This window comes from Chrysemys picta, chromosome 15, assembly GCF_011386835.1.
Source record: "Chrysemys picta bellii isolate R12L10 chromosome 15, ASM1138683v2, whole genome shotgun sequence".
Taxonomy (NCBI): domain Eukaryota; kingdom Metazoa; phylum Chordata; order Testudines; family Emydidae; genus Chrysemys; species Chrysemys picta.
Window position 1 is genome coordinate 27,787,881 of NC_088805.1, and position 25,132 is coordinate 27,813,012.

A 25,132-nucleotide genomic window follows, 5' to 3' on the forward strand; every position below is an offset into this window, starting at 1 on the left:
TTTCAGCTATATTCTTCCTGCTTGCTGGTGTTTCCCCATGTCTTCAGTCAGAGGTATTGATACATGCCAGCCAGTGTAATCCACAAAGCCGATGTTATCCGTCTCGCAAAATCAGATATAGTGTGCAGGGGGAGAGGCCTGAACTCCCTGCTTAGAGCGCAAACAAGGGGCCAGCGACGAGGAACTGAAGTAGGACCAAATACCAATCTGTTACACCAGTGTAAATGGGAATGAGTGTTTTTGTACCAGTGTAAGTGAGAGTGGAATTTGGCCCTTTGCCTAATGAGATCAAGGTAGGAAATAATGGAATGAATGTTGCTGGGAGTATATAACAATCTCTAATCACCAGGTTTTGAACCAACTTATTATTGATTATAACTTTAAGCTGCCAATATAGTGCAAAATAATGCTTTCTGAAACAAGATAAAATGGGCTTTAATGAATACTAAACTAAATGGATTTTAATAAATACCAAAACTAAATGACCACTAGAAATATAAAATGGGTTTCATCTCCCTGCTCCGGTGGTGTATAGGTGCTATAAACCACTTACAAAGTGCAGGGGTGGAAGCACTGCATTGGCTTTCCGTAAGTGGACTTATGCTAGCCCTGTAGAAGCCCCAGGCTAGTGGGTGTGAGAGAGAAGTTAGGGACTAGAGTGGGGGTGCCAGGGGTGGGAAGAGGCAGGACTGACTGCAAACCACAATAGTCATACTTGTTCTGCAAGCCAGAGGATGTCCGAGGGAATCTAGAGAAGGTCATTGGCTAACCTAATTATGCCAGAGGCTATTTTTGCTCCTGGAACAGACCAGAAGCAGGAGGGGGAAAGGTAGCTTAAAGCCACTTTTAATTCCTCTCCCATTGAATGCATCTGGGGTGGGGGCAGCACAGAATCTCAGCCTTAACCTTTCAATAGAGCCTAAAACTAGCTTTGAATTTAGCCAAGGTCCCAGCCCTGCAAATGTCCAGGTGTGTTAAAGGCAGCAGTTCCTGTTTGTATTTGCTTTCATCAGTCATTTTATCTCTTATCTCAACTCCTTAAAGGATGCCTGTTCCATTTAATACATAAATACACACCCAAGAGTTGTTTTTACTTTTTGCTTCATGGGTCTAATACAGTAGTAGCTTCGCACCTCACACAGTGTTTCAAAGGATAACAAAATTTACTTTCCTTTTCAAGAGTATCACGCTGCATATCGTGCATGAGGAAAATAACTTAGATTTAGAAATAGTTATTTCTACGTAGTCAAGAGAGTTTAAAGTTCATTATCTTTTAAGGGAAGATGTTTTAAACTATATATTTGCAAACGTGGTTTAAAAGAAGCATTACCCTCCACAGCCCCTTTAGTGGATTGTTTATACAAGTGCTGTCCAACCTGAGGACCAAATGCCTTATTTCCAACAGATAAAACAGTCAAAGTCAATACTTGGGGGCAGATTCTCTGGCTTGCTCTGCTCCATTTGCCCCACTCAGGAGGTACAAAGATCCGTGTTAGTGGTTGGAAGATGTGGGAGAAGAAAGAAGGGGGAATGAGGGAGGATGATGTAGTAGTGCCAGTTCCTTCTATTTTATCATGGGTCCCAGGGTTTTTGAAGTTTTTTCTTGAAGCTGCAGATCCTGGAGTCATGTGATTACAGGTGATTCTGAAAGGTAGTGATATGGCGCAGAAAACTTGACATAATGAATTAAATGGGGCCTTGTGGTACTCGTGGGCCATGCACTCAGTTCAGGGCAACCATCCCTCATGCTGCTTCTGCTACAGGGCGAGTCCACCTGTTCCAGGGGAGTCTGGCTCTTCTTTAGAGGCTGGGTTCATGTTGTACAGGAACTCAACAGTGGTACCTCTTGTAGGCATGAATGGGATCTGGGTGTGGGCAGAGGAGGGTGAAGGGATGAGTAGCTGCTTGGGTCCTGTTAGCCAGTGTCCCGCAGGGGGGATTGGGGATGGCCTGTGTACCATGAACTCAGGAGCAGCCAGTGGGAGAAAGGAAGTACCTCCTATCCCCCAGCCCCTGAGGAATACCCCCCCAGCCTGGTAGTGCCTTAGTGTCCACCACTTCTCCCCTTCTCTCACCCCGACACAGCACGCTCCTCTGCAACTGCTCTTTCCAGCCTGTCTCTCACTGCCTGCAGCACCAGCAGCAGTTACTATGGGAACAGGCTTCAGATACAAACAGAACAGGGGAGCTCCAGGCTGCTGAGCTGGGGCCGAGGCTGCTGCAGCAGGTGAGGCTGAGGGGGGTCCTATTGAGAGTGATTTGGGGCAAGGCCTGAGGAAAGGGGGGTTGTGGGTAAGCATCTGAGGGAGCAAGGTTTGGGGGAGCCTGGCTAAGGGACTGGAAAGATTTTGGAGAGTCAGAGGAGGTTAGAGGGATGTGAAGAATGAGCAGCAGCAGTCATAGGAGAGATGGGTGGGGGGTCTGGATAAGGCAGCAGGAACAGGTGGGAGGTTCTTCAACAATACTCCCTAGTGGCCACGAGCAGTTGGAATGACAGAGGCGCACGGCAGGTGTATTTTGGAGCTGATCTTTCCAACTCCATTCCTGTCTCAGGGACAGGCATGGCGAGACAGATCCTAATTTCTGGCACAGAGAGGGAGCTAAATCGTTAATATCCTGGTCAGTAATGACCCTCGCTGGAGATAAATGTATTTTGGCTGGTGCAAAAATGTGTGGTGAACTGAGAAAAACGTCTGTGCCCTCAGATACGAACCAAAGATACAGGGATACGAGCTAAAGTATGCAGAGTGCATCCTCGGGGCATGTGTAGGTGCCTAAACTTGGTGTGTGTACAATATGGTGTTTGAACTGAAGGAGGGTGGCAGGGGAAGGGGGGGATTTCCTGCCTCTGTTGGGGTTAATGTCTTGCTGCGGACATGGCTAACTGATGGCTGTGAATCCTTCACACAGCAACAGCATTGTCTGTAGAGCAAATATTTTGTCCATCAGTCTGTACTAAATGATGTGTGTTTTCAAAAAAATTTCCCAAGGGAGGAGATCCCCCCACTCCTTGCATGCCAGTCTCTAATGGGAGAGTTTTATCTAGGGAATGGGCCAAAACCAGACCTCATTTTTTCATTTTGAGGTGAGCCATGGGGCTCTGATTTGAAGGCTTGGATATAAACTTGTCCCTAAGGGTTGGGGTCCAGGTGGTATGTACAAGCATAAGGGACCTGTTTTCTGGTTCTAGTGCAGATGCAACCAAAATCTCAGGAGAACAGCCATCTTCAAAAGCTCTTTGCTTACAAGATTTCTGTGCTTTTGAACTGAACCTCAGCCCTTGTTTGGCCATGAATCCAGACCCCAAAGTCAGCCTAAAACTAATCTGGGTCTGAACAAAGTGCCAGTCTCTAGCTTTATCTCCCTTTCTCTAAATTAGACACTGTGACAGAGGTACATGTCTAAGAGGGAACATCTCTGCCCCAAGAAACTACAGGGGCTTTAGATACATACAGATCCGGACAGATGGAATAAATGTCTGTTCACATGCTATAGAACTACCTCTGGGATTCTAAATGTTTATGTGACTGACCTGGAAATCTAACCTGGTGTTTCTGTATCCATTTTTGTCTTCCACTTTAAAGGAATTTTAGTGCTCATAGAAGTGAGAGGGGTTGAATGGTTTTGGCTAGGATGCCAGGACTAATGTAGGGTAGGCCCCAATCTTCATACACAGTTCTGCCACTCTTCCTGGGCAATTATGGTAAACTGTAAGGTCATTTTAATACTTTGGACTGATTTTACATCAGCAGCTCCTTTTGCTTGGGGATTTTGCCCAAGATCAAAGGTACTATTGGTTTCCCATCTGATATACCTCCATTTAGGAGACTATACCCCCACCCTTTCAGGGGAATGGACTCTGATCTAAAGGGCCTTTGTGGTAAATGCCGGGGATAGCAGGGAAGAAAATCTAATAATGTGTATTTTGGAAGGAAGCTTGTAGGAGAAGATGGCTGATGATTCTAATGAAACCCCACTGGAGGAACCAGCAGGAGGAAGTGTAGAAGGAAATGAAGCTTCAGAAGAAACTCCACAAAATGAACAAGGGGCTCAGGAAACTGAATTACCCAAGCAGGTCACCCAAATGCCAGCTGATGTGCTAGCAGGTGATGCAGAATCCATGGACATTTTGGAAACGGAGACCCAGGCCCCAACAACCACAGCAGACAATTTCTCAGTGGACGCTGCCACCCCTGAGACACAAGAGAACGAACTGAGCATCACAAGTCCACATGTGAGTATGGATATCATCTAACAGACTTCCTATTGCCAGCTCCCCAGCTTGGATCCCTATGATGTCACAAGAAGGGTGTATTCCATTCAGGGCACCTTTTTATTTGTGATATTTTCTATGGTGTCTTTCATGCTCACTGAATCACACTGCCCTTGTATGGAGTTAACTAAAGCCTCAGCAGGGTCAGATTCTGCTCTCTTCCATCCATACAATTCCACAGAGTCTGGCTCACAGAGTTCAATGGAAAATAACAGTAAAGGGAGACATTATTGTTTCCAGTAGCAAATTCTATAGCTCAGATGAAATTCTATAGCTAAGAAGGAGTTTCCATTCAGTCCCCATTTACAATCACTCATAATCTTCTTAAACAAATTCCTTTTCAGGCCAAAGCTTCCTCTGCTTCATGTCAGTCCAGTCATGAATACGCTTTGAAAATTTGAGCTGTGTTTTAGTTATGAGTGAGGGAAACCTAGATTATTCCATATGCTTCCATGAACTTTTGACATTCATGTAGCTCAAAAACAGGGGAGGCTAGAAACTCCAAACTAGGCTTGTTTCTATGGCAAGGTCCTGCACAAGAAGATCCTAAAGAAGTTTAAGTTGTCGTTGGGTGAGAGGCAAAGTATTGTCCAGATCAAAAACTGTAGGAGACAGAAAACAAAGGGTAGAATTAGATGGTCAATATTCATCATGGCAACAGGTTAATGGTGGGGTCCCTCAAGGGTCGGAACTAGATCCAGTGCTATTTAATATATTTCTTAACGCTCTAGAAAGGGGGGCAAGTAGTGAGATAGCACAATTTCTTTTCTTGTTTTCCCTGTTAAATAATGTATATGTGACTATATTAGATTTCCTGTTGTTCAATGTGTAGCATGCAGTGCAGAGGATGTGCAGTGTAGCCGAGTTAAAATTACTGGCAAATCCTTAACCTTTGCATTTCCTGATTTTTTTAATTTTATTTCATTTTATTTCCCAACCTTAGCATGGATTTGATGTTTGTCCCCTGCAAAGCACCGGGGCCACCTATGACACTGTAAACATGATCAATAATGTTTCTGCATGTAACATACAATGTCTGGGGCAGGGAGCAAAATGTGTGTTCATCTGAGCTTGAAAATGTTATAGAGAGTTGTTCAGGAATTCAGAAAGCTAGTCGAGATTACTGGCGCTGCAGAGGAGAAGTCTCTTTCACTAACAGCAGTGAGATTGAATGAAGGGACTTAGAGGAGCCTCGGACTGCATGAACAGAAGGACCATAGAGGGGAGAGGAGAGACATTTTTCTATCAGGTTATCTGGAACAAATCCAAGGAGGGTTTTAAAAACACGCAGAGGAATTTATTGATGCCACAGCCCTAAAATAGGTTCTTATTTTATGGTGTGGCTGGAATCCAAGATAGAATTGATCATATTTTAATAACCAATAGAACTGAAGCATGTAGATGAATGTCAATCCACTGGATGAAGGTTGGATGAGTTACAGAGGTGGTAAGGGAGACAATGCATCACGGAAGAGATGAAATACATTTTTCATTCTGCAAAGTGTACATTGAAGCCTTTATTTGTTTTTAAGGAACCGGTGGCTGATGTCACTGAAGGTCCATCAGAGGAAAGAGAAGAAACTGCAGCAATAACAGGAACATTAGAAGATATTGGACAAGATGAACAGCAGGTACCCACAGAGCCGCAATGGGAGAGCGAGGCTCCTACTAGACTACCAAGCTCCACCGAGGTGGAGCAGGACATGCAGCAAATAAGCCAAGAGGCACAAGAGAGTGACCAGAAAAATCTGAGGGACAAAGAGAGTTTAGCTGATCAGGAAAGCCGGAGCATAGAAGCAGGTGCTGAAATGAGCCAAGAAGAGACAGGATCCGTAGAAGCACCAGTCACTGCCAGCTCAGCTCCAGCCGAGGAGATGTCACTAGTGTCTTCAGCCACCCCTGGCTTGTTGTTTGAAGAGGATGAGCACATCAAAACACATCCAATTGTGAGTATTTTACAGAGTACAAAGCAGAGCCTAGGGAATGGGAAATTTCATGCTAGTGAAAAAGACCAGCTCATCACAAATGAAGTAATCTTTTAGCTTCATGAGAGACATAGTTTTGATTTTAAAGTTTATTTTTTGACTAAAAATAATGATGCATTTGTAGGAGGTTGAAATTAGTGTCAAAGGTTATTCTGATGGCCTTTTTCACTGTCACATCTAACCAGCATCAGCTGCATTTTCAGTCTTCTGCCAATCAAAACAGCTTTAATGGGTCATGGGGCAACTTATTATGAGAAGGGTTTTGCTCCAGTGTTCTTGGCCAAGTGTGGTGTTGTGTGTTACTGTCCTTCTCCCTAAGAGTGGCAGAATATCAGTGGTGACGGAGTGGGTTGTAACTGATGCATATTGGGCTCCTTTAGGATCACAGATGCTAAAAGTAAGAGAGATTATGTTTTATGATAATTCTGTCAATGCTTGGCATAAAAAAGTAACTGTGTTCCTTACAGAGTTTGTCTTGGGCATTTGGTTACAATAGCCACCTCCCTGTTTACAGCCTACTTGATGAAGAGCACAGGGTGATCCTATACGTTTCCTCTCACACTGCTGTGATCCACGACATACTCAGAAACCGGCAATATCATCTACAGGTACAGAAACCCTCTTCCCACAGGTACTGAACCCCATTGCTAGAGAACCCTATCCTACAGGCCCAGAACCCCACTGCAATATCTGCAGGTTCAGAACTCTGTTCTTCCAGGTGCAGAACCCCACCCACAGCAAGGGAAGTAGAAGACTCATACTGGAATCTAAAAAACATTCTGATGACCTTTTTGTCTATCACATCTACCCAGCATCAGCTGCATTTTCACTGTTCTGCCAGTCAAGAGAGCTTTAATGAGTCTGTTTATCTTCGGCTGACTTGGCTCCTTACTGTAACTTGGTGTTATACAGCTCTTCAGACATTTCTGATATAATGATAGTGTACTTAACCGGGAAATATTTATACATCGTGTATATGGCTGCAGAGTGCTCTGCACATTCTTGGGCTCTGTATAAGTAATAAATAATCCTATAATACACTTTGTAATCATATACCTTATACTTGAACTATGAATTGTATCTGCACTGAGGTATAGCCGTGTCAAAGATTTTTATTATTCTGTTATGAATTATAAAACATGTATATAGCGCTGTACATTTATTCTCCACTTTATACATACAGAGAAGTCATGTTCTGTTTCCTTCCCTAGGCAGCTTACTGTGTCAATATGGCAAGACAAGACACAGGGCAACAAATTCAGAGAGAGGGACTGAGGGGATTATACATGGGGTAAAGAAGGAAGTACTCCTAGATAAGGTGGGTTTGAAAGGGGAGAGAGAGGAGGACCTTGACAGATATGGACGTGGAGACTGTCACAGGTGCAATGTACAGTATGTGGAGTTTAATTAGGCCTTTGCTGAATGATGGCTTTAAATAAATGTGGTTCCTAGATCTTTCAAGGCACATTTCTTATTTTGACTCTCTAGGGTCACTCTAATTCTATTTCTTGTCTATGTGTAAGTGAAGATAGGCGATGGATTGCAACAGCTGACCAGGGACCTGATAATCTAATCATTGTGTGGGATGCCTTCTCAGGGTAAGTTCCTAGGTATTTAGAAAGTCCCTGTTTGAGAACCTTCTTTCTTTCCTGTAGCCAAATGCTCCAGATTGCTCAGGAGATGCCACTTTCTCAGCATTCTGGGTAATCACCAAGTAACCTTCTCATGGCAGTATTAGCAAAAACCAAAATTTAGACTCACAAAACAAGACATAGGAAAACTTCTGGAGCCAATATAATAGTTATGAAGCAATTTCAGCTTTTAGTTTAGACAAAAATAATTACATAGTCCAGGAGCGCAGGAAGGAAAAATAGACCAAGCAGACAAGGCACCCATGGTGGAGTAATGGCTTCAGTTTCAAATCACTCCAGTGCAGATAGGTCCACGTAAGATCGGTCAGAGCTCCCCTAGGCCAAGATTTTCAAACTTGGCTGCCTAAGGTTAGGTTTCTACATTCATAATTGAGCACCTAATTTTACTCACTTATTTGTTTACATCTTGGCCCTAGTTCTTAGAATTCTCAGTGCTCGGTGACCTTGGTTGTTGGCTGTAAGCCCCTTCCCCACATTCCCAGTTGCCACTGCTGTAGCTGCCTCCACAACAGTCTCAATCAGACCCCAAATATGCAAGAAGCAGGAGCTACCCTAGAAACGTCAATGAAACCCTAGAAACCATCAATAAGAATTGTTCAGAAATTACAGTCAGAAGAGCCTCTGAAATATGAAGCTAAATCAGGGTTCTGAAAGCAACACCGTAGCTTAGAACAGGACCCCAGATTCTGAGGGGAGTGGGTGGGAGTCCTATGCAATGATACTTTCAAAAAGGAAGCATGCTAGATAATTTCCCCTGCTTTATCAGTACTATAGAAGCAGGATTCCCAGTCTTGCAGTGTCTGGAATCTTATTTGAATTAGTTTGTAACAGCTCAGGGTTGTTGTCCCTCCTCCCCCACCCCCCAGTTATGGTGAAAGGAAGCTTCCAAAATGACAGGTCCTAGAATTTTGTGAAAAGGGTTGTGGGAGGTGGGAGTGGAAGGGGGAGGAGAGCTAAAAATGATATTGCAAATAGTTGTCACTGTAATTAGTGACTGTGTATGCATTGTTCTGCAGGATTCCCGTGCATACGATATTTGATAGTCACCCAGAAGATGGGGTTGGTGCTATTGCTATTTCCCAGGATGCTAAGTATTTGGTAACACTTGGTGCTGGCAAAATACAGGTAAAGAACATGTTTTCTCTGTTGCAGCCTGTAGAGATTGAACCTTGCAAACTTGCACCAGTGTAACTAAGAGGAGGATATGCACCGGAGTTGAGTAACATTGGGCAGGTTGGAGGTTGCTTTTGCAAAATCATGTCAGCTGGGTTTTGGTTTTACTAACTCAGAGGTAGTTCAGATCTGGATTTCATTTATTTTAAAGCTACAAAGTTCAGAAACCTGTATAAGTCAGGATAAACGATTCTGACTTTGACATATCTTTAGTTAACCTGATTACAGTAACTAGCAATATCCAGTGCCGTCACCTTACATTTCAAGCAGAAAAATAACATTCATTTTTTTGGTTAGTTTCTGAACGTATTGTCAATCTGCTCCAGTATGTGAGTAGTGGTATAATGTGAGGCCTAGCTAGCAGCAGTATAACGGAAGTTCTCAGCAAAGTCAGTTTTGCTATGCAATTCACACCCAACATCAATGCCAAAACTATGCCAGGGCTGAAGCTAGTGGGAAGTCATACGAAATGCTAATGCTGCCTCCCGATCCTCCATGTACACAACTGAAAACCATCAAACTCATGTTTGCTTGAGTTCACCTGAGTCAGGATTAGAACCCAGGCCTGCAGAAGTGAAAAGCTAATGCCATAACTTCTTGCATTATTCTGCACCCTCAGGCCAATCTTCACTGGCAAAGAGCCAGATTTAAACATGGTTCAAATCTAGCTGCAGCAAAACTGATTTATAACATGGTTTTGAACAATCTGTGGGAAGCAGAGCACAAACTCATTTGATCTCCAGTTCAAAAAGGATGTCTGACTGCAGGCCTGACCATGCTGGATATTAATTTGTGACTTTTCATACGATCAATATCTCATATAATCAATTTTTAAAAATTCCATACTAACCATCAAGACCCTGCTGGGCTCAATTCTGCTCCCATGTTCCCCCATGCAACCCCACTGACTTTACTGGAGTCGCTGCAGTTATAATGAGCAGGATTAGGCTCATTGAATTCAATAGTGCGTAGAATAGCACACTGATGTCACTTTGCTTTCCCCTGTCGGCCAGAGAGTTTGCATTTGGAAGTGGACTTCACCTGAAGAGAAACCTATGTGTAGTGTAGAATTGCAACCTGCATTTGGTTATCAGGTGAGTGATTCTAATTGTTCAAGGGGTTTAGGAGAGTGGAAACAAGCCATTGTTAAACACAGTGTGCCTGACTTGCACATTAAATCATTCCTGCCCTTGGGGCAGGAACTGGGCTGGGTGGGGGCAGGGCCGGCTCCAGGCACCAGCATTCCAAGCAGGTGCTTGGGGCGGCAATCTGCAAGGGGCGGCAGTCCGTGTGTTTTTGCTGCCCCAAGCAGTGCACCGAATTGCCGCCGCAGACGCGGGGGCAGTCCGTGTGCCGTTAGGGCAACACGTGCATTTCCGCCGCGGCGGCAATTCAGCGGCAGCTTCTATGTTCAGCTGCCCGCGGCGGCAATTCGGAAGCTTCTGTCTTCCGGCTGAAGACAGAAGCTGCCGCCGAATTGCTGCCGCCGTGGAAACACGCGTGCTGCCCTAACGGCATACGGACTGCCCCCGCCGTCCACGGCGGAAATTCAGCGCGCTGCTTGGGGCGGCAAAAACAGTAGAGCCGGCCCTGGGTGGCGGACAAAGATATTGTTGCATTCCTGTATTCTGAGGCTGTGCAGGGCCCTGTGCAGCCCCCAGTATATGTTAGAGCAGCCCTACACACTGCTTCTGGCTGTGATCTTCTTTAGGCCCTGAGACTAGCAATAGAGCCGTGCACTTCAGTCATGCCTATGACTTTCTGCACCAGCTGTAGTGACCTCTCAGCAGCAGGTGCAAAGTAGAGCCCTGATGCCAGCTTTACAACAGCCAAGGTGGCATTCCTAGGGTCACACTCACAAGGCCTTTTGTACCCACTTTAAGGCTCCATTACGCTGCCAGAGTGACATAAGAAGGCCTTACTGAAACTGATCATCAGGCCCTCTGGGTCAAATTCTCTGCAGATTAACACAGTACATTTCTAATAAGAATGGATGTGTTGTGAAGCACAGCACCCCACCAGGCCCGAGCATTCAAATTGAGTTATGTAAATGCTGTAGACGGGCCAACGTGAATTTTAACCTAACTTTAACTTTTTAATTTCAGAACTACATTGTTTTCAATCCAAAAAATCACAAGGAACTAGTCAGCAACAGTAAAACCCAAGTGATATTTTATCTATGGGTAAGTAGACATAGGAGTTAATGTGATTTTTGTAGTTCTTGTGTCACAAGACTAAGATAATTCTGGGAGGGAAAAAATTATCCCAACATTCTAATTACACTACTTTAATACATAAAAGGGAAGAGCTGAGCATACTGAGTTTATGGAGGGATGGAGACGTACTGTGGCTCTGTGTTCTGGAGAGGCAGCATGGCCTAATGGAAAGGGCACTGGATGGGGGCTCAGGAGTCTTGCTTTCTATGCCGGGTTCTGCCAGTTGTGGGACCTTGGGCAAATCACTTAACCTTTCTGTTTCCCCTCCACCCTGTTGTTTGTCTACTTACTGTAAGATCTTCAGGGCAGAAGATTTCTTTTTTACTATTTGCACAGTGCCTACCACAATGAAGCCCCAATCTTGGGTGTGGTGACCAAATGCTACTGTAATAATAAATAATAATGTAGTGTTAGTGCCCAGATAACACAGTGATGGGCATGTTAGAGCCTCTTTTTTGATCAAAGTCCATTTTCAAAATTATCATCTTTATGTGGAACAAGGTCTCTGTATTTCTCCTCAGGATAGTACCGGTTTGCAGTACAGCGCTCCTCATTTAACTGACAGAGTGAGTATTGTAAATGGACAGCACTGCTTTAGCTGGTTTGCTTGTTTTCTGGCAGTGACGACCAGTCTGTCTTACTAAACAAGCACAATGTCCTGAATGGAGTGAACTTGCTAAGTCCCTCCACATCACAGTGTATCCCCCGGTCTCTAGTTTATGGTACTTTGTGATTGTTATTGTAAAGTAACATTTCAGACACTGATTGATTGTGAGAGGCTGCATGGCTCTCTAGGGAACTCTGTGGCTACTGGAGGGGAAAGTCTGGGTTGCTGGGAGGAGAGGTCAGGATGGGTCTCCCAGAAAGAGTTGGTCCTGTTGCATCTCCTGCTGCAAGACCTTCCTCCTCCTGCCTGCATGACAGATTTGCCTCTGCTGGGTCCCGCCATGGGCTGGGGACAGTCACTTCCTAATGTGCATGGAGCTGGGGAGCAGTTTCGTACTGAAGAGGCATGTGCTGCCCGTAGCCTGCTGAGGTGACGGTAATACATGGCACTAACAGAGAGCTTCACATCTGCAGTCATTAGTTAAATAGGGTTTGATGCTCCTCTCTCCATCTGCAGTGTGGAGGGAAACAAAATGTGGGAAAGACCCAAAGCCCAGTAGAGGAGGGGAAGTTTTCATTCTTCACCTAGCAAAGCCCCTCCAAAATACCAGCATGTAGTTGGGACTCTGTCGATATTCGGGGGCAAATGGAGCTGTCATTCTACAAGACATGTTACTGCCTCTAACAGGAGTTTGTTTGGAGACAGTTTGTTTCCTACACTCAGATTTGTGAGATTATTTTTTTCTCTCCGTTAGTTTCCATTAATTTTTGAAAACTTTGCAAGGGTAGGTTAGTTTGTACTTTACAGAGAATGCCATGCGGGGTCTCTTTGCTTCCTTTGCAGACCTTCAACAAGATGGTGGGACTCTTTAGTCAGTCAGTTTTTCATTTTGGCAATTTGCAAGCTCTCACGGCCACATCAGGAGGGAAGCTGGTGGTGTGGGACGCAGTCTGCCCACCGTCCATGCCTGCCAGCTTGTGTGTAAAACCACATAATAGGAAGGCTATTAAGCTGATGTATGTGCAGAAAGATGCCCTCACTGTGCTTACTGCATCTGACAGGTAATGGATAAAATACTTCCCTGTTCTTGAGCTAATGTGGGGATTTAAAAAGCCAGTGTGTACGGCTGAAATGAAAAATCAATGTTTAAACTGTTTTTTGCATTGTTTGTTCTGCATATATTTATACTGAACCAAATCCAAAAGTCTTCACCAAAGCAAACCTCCAATTGCAGTCAATGGTAGTTTGCCTGAGTAAAGAATAGGTAAAAATTGAGTAAGGGTCTTGTTATCTTTTAATGTATTCAGGATATTGAACTGGAATGAAAACAGGATTCTCCTGCAATGTATCGAAGCCAATTCTCCACTGCTTTGCACATTCCACAGCCGTTACACCTGTGCAAAGCAAGTACTATCACCTGTTGTGATAGTACTTTTCAGAAGCATCAGTGACGACACAAGGTGCAAGGCAGTGGCAAATCAGGGCGATCGACACATCACAGGATCAGGGATATCCATGTTAGTTAGCGAGGCCAAATGATGGTGAGCGGTCTCTAGTATAAAGGTTCTCGTGGCATGAGTTTGAGAGTCTCACATTACTCATACATGACAGGTTTCAGAGTAGCAGCCGTGTTAGTCTGTATCCGCAAAAAGAACAGGAGTACTTGTGGCACCTTAGAGACTAACATTATTATTATGCTCTAATAAATCTGTTAGTCTCTAAGGTGCCACAAGTACTCCTGTTCTTATTACTCAGACATGGTGAGTTATGTGGCTCACCTCAAACAAGTGACAGTAGAATCTTTTTGCATCTCTACACACTATCGTATATTTTGCTTATGCAAAATTGTAATGAGATGTGTAAGCGCGTATTGCTTTTAGAGTTCAAGGGTGGGTTTTCCAATTCTCTTAGCAGTGATCTAACTCTGCTCCCAGCAGGAGCTTTGTTCATAGGGAGCAGATTTGGGCCAATACTGAGCACTTCTGAAAATCCTCTTCTAAATAATATTATAGGTAATATTTTCTGTATTCTTCCACATGCAAATCCAGGTGGCTTTAGTTAATATACTGGGTATAGAACTCGAGGCCACAGACAAGTTATTATTAATAATAAAAAACATATAAAATATATTTTATGTACATCCCAGTGTTGCAGTTTTGAGGTTCAATGCTTTGCATACTTCTGGGACTGGATGAAAAGGGTCAAATTCACTGCTGGTGTAAGAAGGAAAACGCCACTAACTTCAGTTGAGTTGTGTCAGTTTTAACTGGCAATAAATGTGGCCGAAATGCTCCTTATTATGTGAAAGCTGAGAATCTCTGCCCCCTAGTGGGATAAGGGAGACATTTGTTGCCCTAATAGTCACAAGGTACCGGACCTAAAACCATCAGTGGGCTAAAATTAAATGAAAGAGAAACTCATAATTTACTGTGCTGAATAATAAACATAAAGGTCTTACTTAATATACACTATCAAAATCTGTGAAATCTCCCACCCCAGACCTAATCAACAGGCTCCACAGTTGTTCACTAATTGCATAGGTTCAGAGAATGGATTAATTTGGGCTATCGGGTGAATTGTAAGAGCAGCTTCCCTATCTTAACCAGTAGAGGGAACTGATACACACTGAAGTCACAGAGGATGTTTTGCCAACTTTAAAATATTTGTTGGCAAGCCATGCAGTTAGCTGACCAGACAGCAAATGTGAAAAATCGGGACGGGGGTGGGGGGTAATAGGAGCCTATATAAGAAAAAGACCCAAAAATCGGGACTGTCCCTATAAAATCGGGACATCTGGTCACCCTACATGCAGTGATACTACTAGGTGCTTAGCTCTAACTGCAGTTATGTATCAACCATCTATGTACTTTTTAAGGATTGCTAACTGGAAGTTAATAGCTATCCTAAATAATTACCTAGCACTTAATTGTTTACACTTTGAAAGTGCTGTCCAGACATTAACTGACCCTCACATCATCATCACCCTGTGAGTGAGGTGAGTTAAGGATCATTGTCCTTGTTTTACAGATGGAAGGACTGAAGCACAGAGAGGTTACGTGATTTGCCCAAGATTGCCCATCAAGTCCATGGCAGAGTCAGAATTAGTACTCAGGAGTTCTTGGCTCCTAGTCTCATGCTTAGATCTCTAGACAATGCCACCACCTTACGTAATGAAATTAGTTTGTAGGTTAAGCATGTGTTTAGCTGCTGCTATACTGCTATGGAGTCTTTAGATACTAATTCTTATTCCCAAGGCCTTGTGTCTAGAGGTTAATGCAAAGGACGGGAAGTCAAGACTATTCTTGGCTGTGTCATTGACACATTGTGTGATTGTTGGGAATTCATGTATCTCTCTGAGCTTCATTTTCGCATCTAGAAAATGGGGATGAAAACGCCCCACCCTGGTATTCTGAGATATAAAAGCCTGATTCGGCTCTCACCCGCGTTCTGCGCCACTGATTACAATGTGCAGTTAGTTACTCTTGACTTACACCAGTGTAAGTGAGAGCAGGATCAGGCCTTGTGAAGCGAATTCTTTCATAAAAATCCCCAGAGAAGAGCAGAGCAGGGCTTGTCTAAACAAAGAGTCTGAGGCAAGCTGGAGTGTAAATCTACCCCATACAAGCCTGCTGTGCTCCAAGTGTCTGCGCGGACCCTGCCGACACGCACTAGAAGTTCAGGAGTGTGCTTTGATATACCTCTGCTTTGAAACAGGAGTAGATCAAAGTGCATCAGGGAACTGTTCGTGCGCAGGGACACTTAGTGCACAGCACACTAGTGCAGTGTAGATTTACACCCTCGCTTGCCGTGAACTAAATGCGTAGACGAGCCCTGGGTTCTTCTGGAGCGCTTTTAAATTGTGTTTTGATTAACCGATTCTTGTCCTTCCTTTTAGCTATTTTGTAACTTGTGATGTCAAAGGTCACATTAAATTCTATGATGGCCAGCTGCAGCTTGTGAACTGGTACAGCCACTTTAAACTGGGACCCATCCAATCCATTTCCTTTTCAAAAAACCCTCCCAGTCTTGCCAGCAACAACTCAGACTACTCCAGTTCTTGTACTATACATGGTCAACCATTTATTATCAGGTGAGAGTCCTTCAGTGATGGTTATAATTAACTGATTAATAAGAAACTGTTGAAATGTTCAACTAGTAGTCGACGGATTTTCTTTGTTGTACTTTGGCTGTATCAGAATGGATTTTAAATCCTAAATCTAGTTGTGTGTGAAATTGTCAATGGACGTGATTCAGGTGTTAATATACAATATGATAGGTAGGTGAGGTTGCCCATTGTACTGTCTTCTCTGCAGGAAGGGCTGCAGATCTTCACATTGGTCATCTTGATGCAGAATCAAACTTGTCCATCACAGACAAGGGGCAAGGGGCTGTCCCACTGCTAGTTCATTTTTGCCTCCCCAGTTGCCTGCAGCCTGAAACAGAGCTTCCTTATGCAGAGTTTTTAGACTCTTATGGCAACAGTTTTAAATTTCACATGTTCTCTAGGGAGCTGTGGGGCATAGATAGACTCCTCTGTAAACCTGAGTTCTGCCTCAGGGAATAGGTATTTTCCCTATTGATCTCCTCTGTCTGGTTCCTCCTCCTGAGTAATTGCTGTAGTTTCCTGGCACTGGCAGCCCCTCTGGGAAGTAAGAAGTGGTGGAAAAGCAAAGGGAAAGGTTAAAAGACGCTCCTGCTGTTAGGGTCCCATCACTAAATGAATAGATGGAGATTCAAGCTAGCAACCTCTGCAGACCTTCTGCCTTACCAGGAATTACAGCAGCTTCTTTTGGCCAGGCAGATACACAACTCTCCACCAGCTCTGGCACACCAAGCTTCACGCCAGGACAAGTGACTGAAAGTCTCTCCTGCCCCACAGGGAAAGTCAGAGCAGGCTTACAAATGCTAAAGAGAGGAGGTGTGGTCTGAGCACAGGACTGAGGCCCAGGAACCACTGGTTTCTAATGCCGACTCTTTTTCAAACACTGTTCATGGCCTTAGGCTTGCTAAGTTCCTGACTCCACAGAGCGTCCCTGTGTTGTCAGTGAGTGATTCCTGGGCAGTACAGTAAAGGGTGGCAGAACTCAGCTCTGAGAAAGGACTTCAGGATTTGGCACTTTCATTGGGGCCAGTCTCTCACATTGCAGGATGGCTGATAACCACTTCCTGATAAGAGTTTAGTAACATATATGCATGGTCAGTTGTTTGGTTTATATATCTTTGCTTATGTATGTGCAGAAACTGAAGTCCAGCTGCACTAAAGACACAGCTGAATGAATGGATGAGCAGCCATTCTTTCCATTGTTTTAGGGAGCAATCATTCTCTAAATTACTGACAAGAAATTAGCCTGCTGTGTAAATGGGAGGGAAAAGAGTCCACCTGCCTGATTCATCAAATTGTGTTTGTTTCTTCATGTTAACAGGAATTTTATTCTCTCCACATTGGACGCGACAGTGCTTCACATTACAGCAGAGGGGACAAAACCGGAAAAATTAATGGAGGAGGCCAAGGAAGCTGTTAATGCCATTGCTTGCCACCCTAGCCAGCCTCTCATTGCCATAGGAAGTCACTGTGGGCTGCTAAAGGTGTGGGACTATATGCAGACAAAGTATCTCATTAGCCGAATCTTTATGGGGGCCAGTATCCAGTGCCTCTCCTATGACCCTGAAGGTATTTTTACCTTGAGATCTCACTGAACATTGACCATCAGGTTTCCTGAGATGAGTGATCTGTACAATAATTGTTCTCTGATGTGTATTTTAGGTTCTTTTCTGGCGGCTGGTTTTACTGATGGAACCGTTTACATCCTTGATTCTATATCATTAGAAGATGATTGCAAAGAGTTCAAATACTCAAGAGGGCCAGTAACTCAAATAAGCTTCTCTCATGATTCCCAGTATCTTGCAACTGCTGTAAGTTTTTCTCAAGATAAATGTATATTCTCCTTGCAGCACCTTTTGGTGGGACTGGAACTTACAGGCTGTGCCATGATATGATCCTGAAAGGAGAACAGGCAGGAACGCTCGCCCTCTTTTAAAGCCCTCTTAAAGCTGTGACTTTGTAAAAATGGCACCTTCCTCCTCAGTGTACCTGCTCCCTGTCTCTATATAGAGCCCTACCAGCTGATTCTAGTGACAAAAATAAGTGTTGACATCTCTTTACTCCTCTGATTCCTGCAGTACTAGCGATGGGAGAGTGAGATGGAGTCTGGTCTGGCTCATGTATCATCAAAAGAATTGTGAACTCATTTTCATATTTCAGTGCACAGATGTAACTGGCAGTATTTTAAGGCAATGAGGTTGCATTTGGAGTGCAGAATCTTAATTACTGATGATGATACATCCCATGGGGGCTGGAAGTTAAGAAAAATATATTTTTGTTTGTAACCTGATCACATTTGCTCCAGGCTCGCAGAGACAATCAATATAGAGTTTCATGATGCCATTTTTACATCTCCTTTCCAGAGCAGAAGCACACTCTAGTATACCCCCGGGGTTGGTCAGTGGCTTCCTTTCAGGCAGGGCTGAAGAGTTGTTCTTTGTTATTTTAGTGTTGGTTGATTCTGTTCAGATCCTTTCTCCCAATCAGGTTTGTTGTTGTTATTGGCATTCTATTTACCTCCTTTTCCTTGTGGCTTATCCAGCACATAGTTAGAAAGGCCTGTAGGCCAGACTAATGAGCTAAGAAATGCTAAGAATTTCCTTGACAGCTGGGGGAACACAATAGAAGTGCAGGCTGAAGATCAACTAAAATATTTGTATTGTCATTTTAGGATGAAAAATATGCAGTGACTGTTTACAAAAGAATACTGAAAAATGGTGAAAGATCCTGGGAGCATCTAGCAGGGCTTCATTCACATTATAAACCAATTCGAAGTATACTATTTGGAGTCCTTTTAGACAGCGATCAACCAAGGCTCTTAAGCCTTGGGGAGGACAGGCTGTTGGTAAGTCTGCTTAAAAGCATGCAAGGCAGTAGAGTTTACTGGTTAGAGCAGGGGCTTGGTGGCAGGACTCCTGGGTCCTATTCCCAGTTCTGACTCAACTTGCTGTTTGACCTTGGGTAAGTTACTTTAGCTCATCTGGGTCTCAGTTTACTCATCTGTAGCCTGAACGTTTCTAGGCACCACTGAAGATGTTGGGTTTCATGTATGAAACCCTGTGTGTCTTAGGTCCTGGCTGTGTGAGAGACAACTCTCCATCCCACTATTTGAGAACAAATATGCCCCTATCATTGATAGTCAGTGGGCTTGTCCCTTTGCACGTCTGGAGTTGGCAGCTGGGCATTCTCAGTGAAGGGCCCTTGACTCTGTCACCTGCTCCCTCTCTTATCCAGGTAGACTCTCACTTCGAGCTTCACTTCATATTGCAAGACCTGTCTAGTTACTGGGGGTGAAAAAATCTTCCCCCAGGCTCCATACCAGTTGCCTTTAGAGCAATGAAGTTCCAATAGGGCAAGATTTGTCCCCTTTGCCCCCAAGCTGCAGAGCAGCAAAGGGTGAAATGGACCCAATCTCTTGTTGCACCCTTCTCAATGGGAGGCAATGGCCAGTTGATGCATGTAGCAGCGGATACACCAGCACAGGCTTCCAAAGCCTACTGTGAAGGAACAGTGTCCCTGTGATGTGTAGGGGACCATATACCCCTGCACAGGTTCCCCACATTCTTCCCACTCCCCTTCCCCCAATGAACTAACACCAATTCCACTGCAGTCAGGACCCTCCACAGCCAGGGGATTTACACCTCCAGCTTTGGCTGAGGGTTTAGCATGTCAGCAGGGAGCTGAGTTTCTTTTGCTGTGGAGTTCTTATTGTGTTCCTCGTAACTGACATTGCATCAGCTTAGTGAGGTTATAATCCATGTGATTTTTCATAATTATGGATACATGAGCAGAGGTTGCAACAGTAACATTTTATAAACCTCAAAAAATCTCCTCTCCTACCATGTAGGGCTTTTGGGGATGTGAATTCATTAGCATTTGAAAAGCACACTCCAATCACTAGTGTAAAGCAAAAGGTACTAGGGAGGAGCAGACTACCATGAATGCTGGCAAGTCTGTGCAGCTGTTTCACATGGATCTTGTTCATTGTGTTCTATTCAGGTGGAGTATGATCTAGGCAGCAGCAGTAAAGAATACCTGGCAGTCCTGCGAAGAGACCGCATTGAACAGAACGCGGTCCCAATGTGTTTGGCCTGGTACCCTCCCTTCACTCCAGAAGCTTTTATTCTCACTGCCAATAATCGGTACAAAATGAAGCTGTATAATGCTACGACTAAAATGTGCAGGTAACTGGGAAACTCAAAATTTTCACAGTGAGTCAAACCTTGCTCGCCTTTCCCCCAATCTTCTCCTCTTGGTGTGCACCCAAGATCAGTGGATACTACTGAAGAATTTGGCCTAATGGACTTGCAGAGAGTCAGAACTGAGAATACAAGCTCAGAGTCCCGAGTGCCTGGGCTCTGTTCAAACCACTGGACCCAACGTTCTTTACTAAAAGAGGAGGGAAATTGTGATCATGATAGAGTCCTGCATAGCTCCACTGATTTAATTGATAAAGCTGTCTGTGTTATCAGGCTACTGTACCCCCACTTCGACTGTGCTAGCTACCAAAATATCAGTTCAGAAGGTTTTCCCTAGTTACAACAGGAATCTTGCCCTGGCCAACAAAGCTAACTAGCAGACTTTAAACCCAGATGGACCCTGTATTGGTTTTCAGATAAAGAATGTGAAGCCAGCATCCAGTCCAGCTCAAGACCTCTCTCTGCTTTCTGAGCCAGACTTTCCTGTCTCACTGCTACAGCTGCCCAAATATCCTTTTACCAGAAGCTGAAATAGTCCAGGTTCTTAATGGAGCACATCAAATACGCGGAGAAAGATTTTGCTGGATGGATGTAACTGAGGGTAGAATTCAGCTCTTAGCTCCCCCTTCAAAGTTTCCTGTGGAAATGACTGATCACTGTATAACACACGTTAATGGAATGGAAGCCAGCTGTCTCACAGAGGACACACTAGCCAGCCATCGAGGATGTTAGTGACTAAATTAATCACAGTGTTTGCAGAGATGATCCAAGAGAGTGGTTCTTTAAAAGCTCCTTTTGCCGGCTTGCCCTGAATGCTAACCCTCTGAGATTATGTAACGATGTGTGATTGTTGTCCGAGCCTAAAGAGCTGGATGTGTTGGAAGCCGAGCGGGTCATTCTTCAACCAAAAGTGCAGAGTCCCAAGGGGAAGCCGATATTTGAGCTAGTGGGAGCCAGGCAGCTTCAGTGAAGGCCAATAACTGAATGAGCCATGGAGACCAAACTCTTCTCTCACTCCCAATGGTGGCCCTTCCAAGGAGAGAGACAGGGCAATTGGAGTAGAAGATTTTGGTCTCTAGACACCTTTCACCAGCACTAAATTCACACTCTCACACCCCTATACACACACACATGCCCAATCCCATACTTGTGCACAGCAACATTTGTGTGAAAAAATGGAGATCAATAGAATAAATGAAAATGTTGTTTTCCTTTAGAAAGACACTTCTGGGGCCAACCTACGGGTCACCTCTTGAGAAGATACAAATCCTTCCAGCAGCAAACAGTCAGGATGCACAAAAACGATATCTGGCCTATATTACAAAAGATAAGGTACAGAGTTCCTATATATTTATGTCAGATATGCTTTTTGGATTGTTTTGCATAACATTGCAAAGAACCTTAGGTACAGTTGCCATTTGTACCTAAGGGAGAAATACACCAGATATTTAAAGGGAGGCAGTGTTACCAAGTGGATAGAGCACTGGACTATAATGAGGGAGACTTAGATTCTATCCCCGGCTCTGCCATAGCTTTGCTGGGTAAACTTGGGCAAGTTACTTCCCATCTTTGTGCATCAATTTCCCCATTGGTAAAATGCGGCTAATGATATTGACCTGCGTTGAGATTTACCGATGAAAAGTGCTATTAAGAGCTAGGTATTATTCTGTTATAGTATTTATTTATACGCCTCTACCCCGATATAACACGACCCAATATAACATGAATTCGGATATAACGCGGTAAAGCAGCGCTTCGGGGGGGCGGGGCTGCGCACTCCGGCGGATCAAAGCAAGTTTGATATAACGCAGTTTCACCTATAACGCAGTAAGATTTTTTGGCTCCCGAGGACAGCGTTATATCGGGGTAGAGGTGTACTACCAAATATTTCTATAGTGCTCCTCGCCATATCCTCTACATGTGCGTGCATATAGTGAAACCTGCCCATAGCAACTACCCAGCATGAGAGAAAAATTCAATCTCTGGAATACTTTAAAGTGCTTGCTTAGGACAAAGGTTTGCCTGTTGTACATGCAGGTCCTTAGTGGAGGTTTCACCATAGATATGGGAGGTTCTGAGTTTCAGGTAATCTAGTCCTGCATGTGTTCAGCAAGGCAAGTAACAAAACAAGTGGAAAGAGAGTGCAGGTCTGAAGTTGAGGTACTGGGGGGATTAAATGAAAGATATAGGGTTGGGTGAGACCAGAGGTATTGGAAGCTGAGGAATTGGGAGTAGGAGATGAGGGGACTGGGAGGTGGGAATTGTGGAGAGGAGTTGTTTAGCCTTTCTGTTGTATTTCACTTGGGAGTCAGTTGTATTGCTTTCTATGCACAGTGGTCACCATTTAAAAAAATCAGTATTTCCCCACAGGTACCACAGTATTTCTCTATACTTTGAATATTCAATAACTACGGTATTGAATTTTGACACCCACCCCCTTCCCCATATATGAACATTACCTGTCCCTGGCAGGAGCGCCGCCAGCTTTTCTGCCACCCTAAGTGGCGGAAGGTCCCGCCCTGAAATGCCGCCCCCCACAGAGGCAGCGGAAGGTCCCGCTGCCGAAATACCGCCGCGGTTGCCGCCCCCCAAATTGTAGCGCCCTAGGCGACTGCCGGCCCTGGTCCCTGGTGAAGAAGGAGTTAACCTCAGCTCAGCATCCCTCTCTGCACACAGCTCCTCAGGGGAGGGACTATAAAGGTTGATCTTGGCAGACAGCTGGGTGAGAATGCCTTTGGGATGGGCTGGCTTCAAGCCCAGGGGTTATGGAGCTGGACTGAACTCGAAGCCAGGAGTTTGCTGTTTCCTTTTCTGCTTGTATTCTGTTTTTTTGTTAGACCTGCTCTCCTTAGAGGAAAGACCCTGTCATCCATGGATGCGTTTCCCACCAGCTTATGCTGAGCTCCCTGCGTGGTTACTGTGCGGAAGTGGTGGCCAGTGTAGAATAACACACTAGTGACTTAAAAAAAAAAAAAAAAGCTGCTGCTTAGGTGCTGCAAATGCTTCGGGCCCATGTTCAGACCTACTGTGAGCAGATATAACTCCAGTGAAGTCACTAGGTGGTTCCTGGTTCCACCCAGGTCTGAATTCAGCTCTGGGGATTTGATTATCTCAAAAGAGCCGTGTGACTTATTCCTTCCTGGGTTGTTGATTTGGGTTTCCAGGTGGCAAATTCTACCCTGATATGGGCACCTGAAACCCATTAACACAAATGGAGACAGTGTGATTACATCTGAAAGCAGAACATGGCCCCTACGCACATAGTGTACAGGTTGGATGATCTATAGGAAGGCTACCATTAGGGCCAGCACTGCTTGTGCCCCTGAGATTCACACTGACTCGTGGAACAATGTGGTAAAACTTTAGATTTACATATTGATGGGCCCTTCCTTAGTCAGCCCTTTCGTCCACACTGGAATATTTCTGGGGTAAATCTTGCCCCATTTTCATTAGCATGGAGGTCTCTGTGCACTGCAGATCTGGTGCATTTCCACGGCACTAGAATGGATAGGATTTGAGGGCCCCATGCAGAAGATGCAGATTCAGGACACAGCCCCATGAGCTCTTGCAGTCTCAGTGCTGCAGGAGTATTTTCAGAGCAGGCTGAGAGTGGATTCTTGTCACTACAGAACCCTCCACAGTGGACAGCACAACCTCCTAGCCAGCCTACGAGGGGGTAGAATTTACCCCTCTGTGTCACATAGGTCATAGAGCATAAGGCTAGAAGGAACCAGAGATCATATAGTCTCACCTCCTGTATACCACAGGCCACCAACACCGTCTAATACTAAAAGAGCAGAATTTGTATAAAAGTGCCAATCATCATGGAGTTACCCTTATTCTTGATAGGTTGGCCTGCAGATTTTGCCCATTGATGGTAACCCCCACAAGTCCTCGGCTTTCATTTGCCATCCAGGAGGTGTCTCCAACCTTGCTAGTTCCTACGATGGATGCCATGTCTTTACAGCGGGGGGGAACGACTGCATCGTGATGAAATGGGAAATTAATGTAAAGTGAGTAAACACCGGGATAAAAGCAGAGCGCGCTGTTCTCATTGCTTGTGATGTGCTCTGTCTCTTTACACAACTGTGACCAACACAGTTAAAGCATATGTCCCGTTGCCAATGAACTTATGCTTATATAGGGATATTCATCCCAAAGGATCCCATTCTGCTTCAGAAAGGCTTAACATTGAAGCCCCTAAAACTCATTCAGCCAAGAAGCATTAATATAGGTACCCTGGTGCAAGCGTGACTCTAATACCATCCTGTGCAGCACTGACACCTGCATTTCAGAGGATTCAACTTTGTTTAAAATGTTACCTGATCCAGCGTTGGTTTGCTAGAAGGGCTGCAGTTAAAACAGAGAGGGCTAGATCTTCACACGTGCTCGGGACCCACAATTGGAGCCAGATTTTCAAAAGGGGCTCAGCTCCCATTTAGGCACCTAACTGAGGTGGGCAGATTTTCAAAGGTGTTCTGAGGTGGGAATCACTAAGGATGCTGAACTCTTTTGAAAATCTGGTCCCAAGTGTCCAGTTACCCATCACATCATCTGAGAGGGTTGGCAATGGAACCCACAATTCCCTCTCCCACCAATTTATAATTAAGGGTCCTGTTTTTGGACTAAATTCTTAGAATCCTGCTATTTCCTAGGCTTCTGCCCCATCAGCTAAGGGCCAGATCCTGTTAGACACTGAATATCCTTATGTCACATGGAAGTCAATGGGAGTTTAGGGTACTCGGTACTTCGCAGGATCTCACCCAAGGTGAATGCAAACAGTGATGTGCTCTAGTGACCTGAGCACAGGAGTGGGAATCAAAAACTCATAAGTGCTAATCCTGGGTTGGACACTGCCTCCCTCTGGAAGCTTTGGAATATCTCTTCTCCTCTTGGCTTCATCATCTGTTAAAAGGGGCTGATCA

At 44.5% G+C, this 25,132-nt stretch overlaps 1 protein-coding gene across 4 annotated transcripts in view; it reads left to right on the forward strand.

Moving 5' to 3' along the window:
* Positions 1–114: 114 nt before the first annotated feature.
* CFAP251 (cilia and flagella associated protein 251) overlaps positions 115–25,132 on the forward strand; it is a 35,215-nt gene continuing 10,197 nt past the window's right edge. Inside the window, exons 1-17 of one of the 4 annotated variants that reach the window (XM_005298627.5) lie at positions 115–2,227; positions 3,933–4,234; positions 5,806–6,219; positions 6,726–6,866; positions 7,747–7,856; positions 8,927–9,035; positions 10,097–10,177; positions 11,189–11,266; positions 11,821–11,865; positions 12,750–12,967; positions 15,802–15,996; positions 17,330–17,577; positions 17,671–17,819; positions 18,680–18,853; positions 20,008–20,192; positions 21,425–21,539; positions 24,057–24,220. In XM_005298627.5, coding sequence (XP_005298684.2) covers positions 3,950–4,234; positions 5,806–6,219; positions 6,726–6,866; positions 7,747–7,856; positions 8,927–9,035; positions 10,097–10,177; positions 11,189–11,266; positions 11,821–11,865; positions 12,750–12,967; positions 15,802–15,996; positions 17,330–17,577; positions 17,671–17,819; positions 18,680–18,853; positions 20,008–20,192; positions 21,425–21,539; positions 24,057–24,220 — 2,711 coding nt within the window. In that variant the 5' untranslated portion in view covers positions 115–2,227; positions 3,933–3,949. Of the gene's footprint in view, positions 4,235–5,805; positions 6,220–6,725; positions 6,867–7,746; positions 7,857–8,926; positions 9,036–10,096; positions 10,178–11,188; positions 11,267–11,820; positions 11,866–12,749; positions 12,968–15,801; positions 15,997–17,329; positions 17,578–17,670; positions 17,820–18,679; positions 18,854–20,007; positions 20,193–21,424; positions 21,540–24,056; positions 24,221–25,132 lie in introns of all 4 variants that reach the window. The other 3 variants (XM_005298628.5, XM_042852473.2, XM_065568101.1) reach the window with 3 other exon arrangements.